At 38.5% G+C, this 7,142-nt stretch overlaps 1 protein-coding gene across 3 annotated transcripts in view; it reads left to right on the forward strand.

Moving 5' to 3' along the window:
* The window catches only part of LOC106882355 (cleavage stimulation factor subunit 1), a 59,503-nt gene that overhangs the window by 14,004 nt on the left and 38,357 nt on the right, over nt 1-7,142 (forward strand). For all 3 annotated transcript variants that reach the window (XM_014933009.2, XM_052977016.1, XM_014933008.2), the window contains one exon: nt 2,982-3,109. In XM_014933009.2, the coding sequence (XP_014788495.1) occupies nt 3,073-3,109 (37 nt within the window). In that variant the 5' untranslated portion in view covers nt 2,982-3,072. The remainder of the gene's footprint in view (nt 1-2,981; nt 3,110-7,142) is intronic.

The raw sequence follows: 7,142 nt of genomic DNA on the forward strand, positions 1-7,142 counted from the left end.
ATGATATATATATATATATATATATATCCGTGTTTTTCTCCTTGTCTCCGTATTCTTTCTGTTGAAGAGCGTAGCTCGAAACGTCAAAGACTTTCCGTATTCCCGAGCGTCATACTAATATATACTTTTGTTATTTACACCACCTGTCCTCGTCTGTTGTTATTATTTGTATATTCTCCCATATATATATATATATATATATATATATATATAGGCGTGGATGTGTGGTAAGAAGCTTGCATGGCACCTTGGGCAAGTGCTTTCCATTATAGCCTTAGGCTGACCAAAGCCTTGTGAGTGTATTTGGTAGACAGAAACTGAAAGAAACCCATTGTATGTATTGAGTCATCCCATAAATAATGTTTTTTTAAATTTCTTTTATTTTTCAAAATTAAGATAAACTAAGTTCTTTTTTAATCTAAAATATACTCTCCTTCATTTTCTACAATGTTCTTCCATCTATCTGGTAGACTTGCAAGGCCCCTCTTCCAAAATTCACCTGTCCGTGATGAAAAATACTCCTTCTGTACTGTTCTCATCTCGTTTACAGAGTTCATATTTTTTCCATCCAAATGATCGTTGATGGAAGAACACCTTTCGTCTTGAAACCAAAGATGGTCGTTGTACTTCTAGCGCTGGCTTAAGTTACTCAAGCTGCTCACAGTAGATCTCCTTTGTTATAGTTTGGTTTCGGTTTATAAGTTCAAAGTGAACTAAGCCTTTCATATCCTACCAAACAGATAACAACACCTTACGTGGGTGAAGACCTGCTTTAGACTGAGGTGCTGGTGTTTCTCCTTTCTCTTCAGCACTTGACATTTTTATACAGAACCCAATTCTCAGCATCAGTTACTATTCAGTCCAAAAAAGGTTCGTTCATGAGACATGACTGCAAAGAAGAGCACATATTCACTCTGCACACGATTCACCCAATTTGCTGACTTTTCTGATGGCATGCAGGTGTTGATAAATGGTTGAATGACCAAATCCAAGCTTCTCTGCTATTTCCTCAACAGTTATGATGGGATTTTGTTCCACCAGCATTTGCAGGACGTCCTCAGATGAGGCTTGTCTTCCAGGCTGTAGTTTCTGGTAGAATAAGTACCAGACTTTAAAAAAATACATACTGATGTCAATTCATTCAACTAAAAGTCTTCAAGGCAGTGCCCCAGCATGGCCGCAGCCTAGTGACTGTCACGTGTAAAAGATAAAAGATATAAACATCCCATACTCTGTTATTGAAAAAATATGTACAGACCCCACCCCCTGAAAGGATGAAAAGCAAAGTTGACCTCGGTGGAATTTGATCTCAGAACGTAAAGACAGACGAAATACTGCTTAAGCATTTCGCCCAGCATGCTAATGTTTCTGCCAGATTACCACCTTCAATGCAAGAAATATTAATGGAACGCTCCTTCCAAAAATGTCTACATAGTTTGCCTGATATAGTTGTTTGGGACAGAAAAATAAATCAAAACTTGTATAGTCATAAAGGTCAGCTGCTTTGCACTTGTGAACTTTCCTTCTAAAATCTAGAACTTGAACAATAGATACTTGCTTTTAACCCATCTGAAAACACCCTGGCTGTATGATACAAGATACTTGTTTTAAGTAATGTAAACTAGAAACTGCCATCAACATTTCATGTTTATATTCCAAGCATCAGCTTAATAATAACAAAGTTATTTCGCTAAATTCTTCATTCTTTTCAAAATTAATTTTAAAAAGGTGCAGTGTATTTTATTAGAAATACGGGTACAAAAGGATCAGGACTTAGATCCGTCATGTGCCCAAGGGCTCTAAGTCTGGAGCTTAATTTGGTTTCCATGGCATATAAATGACAGAAATTACAACTCCCCTGCCACCACAACCACCACCACTGGATGGGTCACTAGTCCATCACAAGGTTAACTTCCCAGCTATTGCTGAAACTCATTTACTGTTGATTTTCAGTGATGGTGATGTTTTCTATGATGAATATTTATTGTCCAGCCTGACTGACATTCTAACCATGGCTGTCCTATCATGTTGTTTCCAAAACTGAGTTATGAGTCATCCAATATATTCATTCATCTTTAACCATTTGCCTGCTAAATCATTTTCACAAGTTTGTCCTAAATGTCCATGCTTGTCTTCAGACTTTTCACGAGCCCTTGTTTTGTAAGTTCTGAGTGATTTCTTAAGGGTCAAGTTACTCTGGTGGTTGAACAAAATTGGGAATGTGTGTCATATATGGATACCAGGGAAATATGTCCCTTGTATCACATATGATACACAGGACAGGCAAAAGGTTAACCCATTAAGTCCCACTGTCCTATAAATAGGACACTAAATGAGAACATTAAATAAGCTATATCACATTGTCTCAGTGTCCTATAAATAGGACACTGAGTATTTCCATTTCTACTTGAAGTAAAGGAGTTTTAATAATTATTTTTTTCATTTTAACCTATTTTCAATCATTTGTAAAAATTTAAAAGTAATATTCAGAAATTTAAATACTCTGAGACTTAATGGGTTAAGAGAGGTAAAGTGAAGATTGAGGGAGATTTAGTTGTTATTTCTGTTAGAAAGATCACCTGTGTAAAGCTTCCTCTTGTGCAGGGCTGGCCAACCTGAGGCCCGTGAGCTACATGCAGCCCACAGACTTTTATCCTGTGGCCTGCTTGATACCTTCTTGAAATGAATTTATTTAAACAAACATTTTAAAAATGTTATCAAAATTTAAAGATTGTAAAGAAAAGTAAAAAAGAAAGATACTACTGTTTCTACAACGATAATATTTCATGTTGAATCAACGATTATTCATTCATTTTTGTAATAATAGCATGAGAGAGAAAAATGCTTTCAATTCAGTCAGTACACAAGTGGCCCTCAAAAAACTTTCTCTGATTTAAGTGGCCCATAATGTAATTCGTATTGGCCAGGCCTGCTCTTGTGTCAACACCTATTTAGGAGTAACTGTTTACCTTCTCTTGTAGCCAGCTGTTTTATGATGGTCATCAAACAATTGCATCCAGCCTTGCTACGACTGTCCGATGTTATCCAGCCTGTCCACCCTCGGACCGTTTGATGAAATTATTACAGATTGGACTTAAAACTGAAGAAGGTATGTATGTGGATTTTATGTTTTGCTGGAGACAAAAGTATGTGTATGTCACTAGTGTAGCTAGTGTGTGTGCCACCTGGGGTGGCCCTTCCATTTGCCACCCCCAGACCCCCACAAAAAACACATATTACCTATAGCAGACTCAAAAGTGCTGCCCGGAGGGAATCGCACCCCCAACCCAGCTACACTAGTGGTGTGTGTGTGTATGTGAGAGAGAGTATGCAGTGCCATGACATTCTGGACACGGCAGTGTGATTAAGAAGCCTTTTGGTTCAATCCCACTGCACAGCATCTTGGGAAAGTATCTTCTTGCATAGTCTTGGGCCAACCAAAACCTTGTGAGTGGATTTGGTAGATGGAAACTGAAAAAAGCCTGTTTGATGTGCTTTTCCTTTTGTTTTCTTGTTTCAGTCATTTGACTGCGGCCATGCTGGAGCACCACCTTTTTAATCGAACAAATCAACCTCCAGGACTTATTCTATGTAAGTCTGGTACTTATTCTATTGTCTCTTTTGCTGAACCGCTAAGTTATGGGGATGTAAACACACCAACGCCAGTTGTCAAGCAATGGTGGCGAGGACAACACAGACACAGACACACACACACACACATATATATATATATACACACACACACACAGTGAGCTTCTTTCAGTTTCCATCTACCAAATCCACTCATAAGGCTTTGGTTGGCCCAAGGCTATAGTACAAGGCACTTACTCAAGGTGCCACACAGTGGGACTGAACCCGGAACCATATGGTTGGGAAGCAAGCTTCTTGCCACACAGTCTTGCTGTGCCTATAGTTTTATATATACATTTCAAAAATGTGGACTATTGGACTTTTTTTTTTCCTTTGGACTTTCCTATGTTTCCTTTTCCTGAAGAAGAGCTATGCTCGAAACGTAAAACAACCACTCTTTTCCTTCTCTGAGTGCCTTATTAATACTTTACATGTGCTACGTCATCATGTTGCTGTTTCTTCTTGGTGTCTTTTTCTCCATTTTTTAAAATTATATTTGTATGTATATTTAAATTTTCCATATTTGTATATCTACTATATGGATTTACATGTATCATGCCTTGAAACTGTGTGGACTGAGATCCCTGTAGACAGGCTGCTGATATTCAATAAAATGTTAAATACTTATTACCTGCAAATCAGTAGACCCAGTTCTCTGTAGCTACTGGATTTGTTGTGTATACAAGCTTCACTGGATGTGTAATGTCAGTGTGCATGCATGACAGAGTGTAAGTGTCCTGAAAGAAAAGTTGGGCATAAGAGGCATCAGATGTGGTGTGCAAAAGAGACGACTTCACTGGTATAGTCATGTGATGCATATGGATGAGGACAGCTGTGTGAAGAAGTGTCACACTCTAATGGTGGAGGGAACCTGTGGAAGAGGTAGACCCAGGAAGACATGGGACAAGGTGGTGAAGCACAATCTTCGAATGTTGGGCCTTACAGAAGCAATGACAAGTAACCGAGACCATCAAGCAAAGTGAGATCGTAGTCATGGCTTATGCCAGTGTCGTGTAACTGGCATGTTAAAAGCATCCTTCAAATGTTGGGTGATATGCTGTGCTTGTGAAGACCTGTCAAGTCAAGTGAAATCATAGTCATGGACATTAAATGATGATGATGATGATAAACAGATTGGTTACTTGTTTCTCTGAGATTGACCAAAGTGATGTTGACACTTCAAAAATTAATTAAGGCTGTTCATCATTGTTTTTTGAGTCCACAGGAAAATAATGAAATTTGCCATGTTTGTACATTTACTACGTAGATTCTATGTGTGTTTGTGTCCCTTGTCTGGACATCTTTTGATGGTTGTAAACCAGCTTCATGCAAGTGAAGTTGTTTGTTTCCAGTCTTCCATGAAAAACATGTCTGGCCACAGGGAAATGTTGTCTGGCTTGGAAACAGATACAGGTTAGCTACAGGAAGGAATGGCTGCTATAGAAAACCGGCCTCAATAAACACCATTCAGCTCATGCAAGCATGGAAAAGTGGAGATGATGGTGGTGGCAGCGGCAGAACAGCAGCAGTGTGTGTGTTTTGAGAGCAAGAAAAAATTAGTGATGTGTTTGTGTGAGAGGGTGAGAGAAAATTAATGCCCTGTGTGTGTGTGTGTGTGTAAGTGAGAGGAAGGGAGCAAGAGGAAATTAATGTTGTGTGTGTATATCATCATAATAAATTTTATGTCTGTTATTTCACGCTAGCTTGGCTTACACAAATCACCACACTCTGAATCAATAGCTATTCAGATTTACTGCCCCTCCTAGGCTGGTCAGGGACCACATCCTGCTTCTATATTCCATTTCAACATGTTTTTCTATAGCTTGATATCTTTTCTATCCCCAACCACTTTATAGAGTGTCCAGGGTGGGTGCATTTTATTGTGGCACCAGCTTTAGAGACTAAAGAGAACTCCCTACTCTGTGTTGCCCCTGTTTGTTTGTTCACTAGGACCAGATCTTTTCTTTCTTCCCTAATAGATAGAAGAGAGAGGGATAGCAGAAGGCAGGAGAAAATGGGGTAATAGAGAGGAGAGTAGAGGAAGAGAGAGAGAGATTGCTGCATGATGGTTGTTGGTAAGGAGATTGAATAGAAATGGCATGAGTGATGTGATGGGAGGAAGAGTGGTAGAAGAGGGAGAGAGAGAGAGATGAATGTCAACAATGAATGGTAGAGGAGGAGGGAGTAATGTGAGAAATACTGGTGTATAACAATGGAAATAAGAGAGTGGGAGTGGCAGATGTGTGTGTGTGTGTGTTTGATCAGTGTCCCAGAAGGAAATCTTATATTTACATTCTTTTTATATTCAGAAAATCTGACAGACTTACAGAATACATACTATAGGTAGGTGTGAGTCTGGTTGTGTTTGCTGGTTTGTGTAGATTTGTGTGTGTATTTATGTATGTGTCCATGTGTGTGTGTTTGTGCATATATATATATGTGTGTGTGTGTGTGTATGTATACATGTATGTATATTTAACATGTGTATGTATATTTGATATTGGAGATTAAGAGCTAGTTACGGCTTCATGATAATAATAATAAAGTTGAGAGTGGTTATTCTGGTTGAAGTGGTTGTTAGCGTTGGCTTTCTGCCAAACTGTCTGCTGTCCATTACCGACACTTGAGAAATGTTGGTTTGTAGAGCAGTGTCAGCTGAGGAAGTAGATAAAGTACGCTGCCACCCCCCACCCCCGCCGATGCTAAAGTCAGCTGGTGAGGGCAGCGGTGGTGTAGGAGCCTCTTGTTGTTCAGGTCAACCCTTTTCCAACAGACTTGTGATGATTCTCCTTTAGTGACCATCCCATCTTTGTATGTATGTATATTATACATGTGTGTGTGCGTGTCTTTGTGTCTGTGTTTGTTCCCCACCACTGCTTGATAACTGGTGTTAGTATGTTTATGTCTCTGTAACTTAACGGTTCAGCAAAGCAAACCAATGGAATAAGTACAAGGCTTTGAAAAACAAAAAGCACTCTGGTTGATTCATTCAGCTAAAAAATTTTCAAGGTGGTGCTCTAATGACTAAAACTCTAATGCTCGAATGGTGTTTTTTACGTGCCAGTCAGGCTAAATGAAATCATAATTATGGACAGTACCAGTGGCACATAAAAGGCGCCCATGCCGGAGACATGTAAAAGGCACCCACTACAATGACTAAAACAAGTAAAAGTGTGTGTGTGTGTAAATTCGGTGTGTTGCATATATATACACGGTGTGTATATATATATATATAACTGTCCAATGAACGGGAACATGAAACTCGGAGTAACAGTTTTTTTTGTTATATTTCTGCTGCTTTTAAATAAAGTGTGTATATATATATATATACATATATATATATATATATACATACACAATAAATGAAAAAATGTATGATAAATAAACAAACGACATAACATATAATGAATGTAAAAACGAACAGGAGACACAGATCTTCTGTTTGTCTTCCATCCATGTTTACATTCAGTATATGTTATGTCAATTGTTTATTTACCATACATTTTTTAAAT

The sequence above is a fragment of the Octopus bimaculoides genome, chromosome 26, assembly GCF_001194135.2.
Source record: "Octopus bimaculoides isolate UCB-OBI-ISO-001 chromosome 26, ASM119413v2, whole genome shotgun sequence".
Lineage (NCBI taxonomy): Eukaryota > Metazoa > Mollusca > Cephalopoda > Octopoda > Octopodidae > Octopus > Octopus bimaculoides.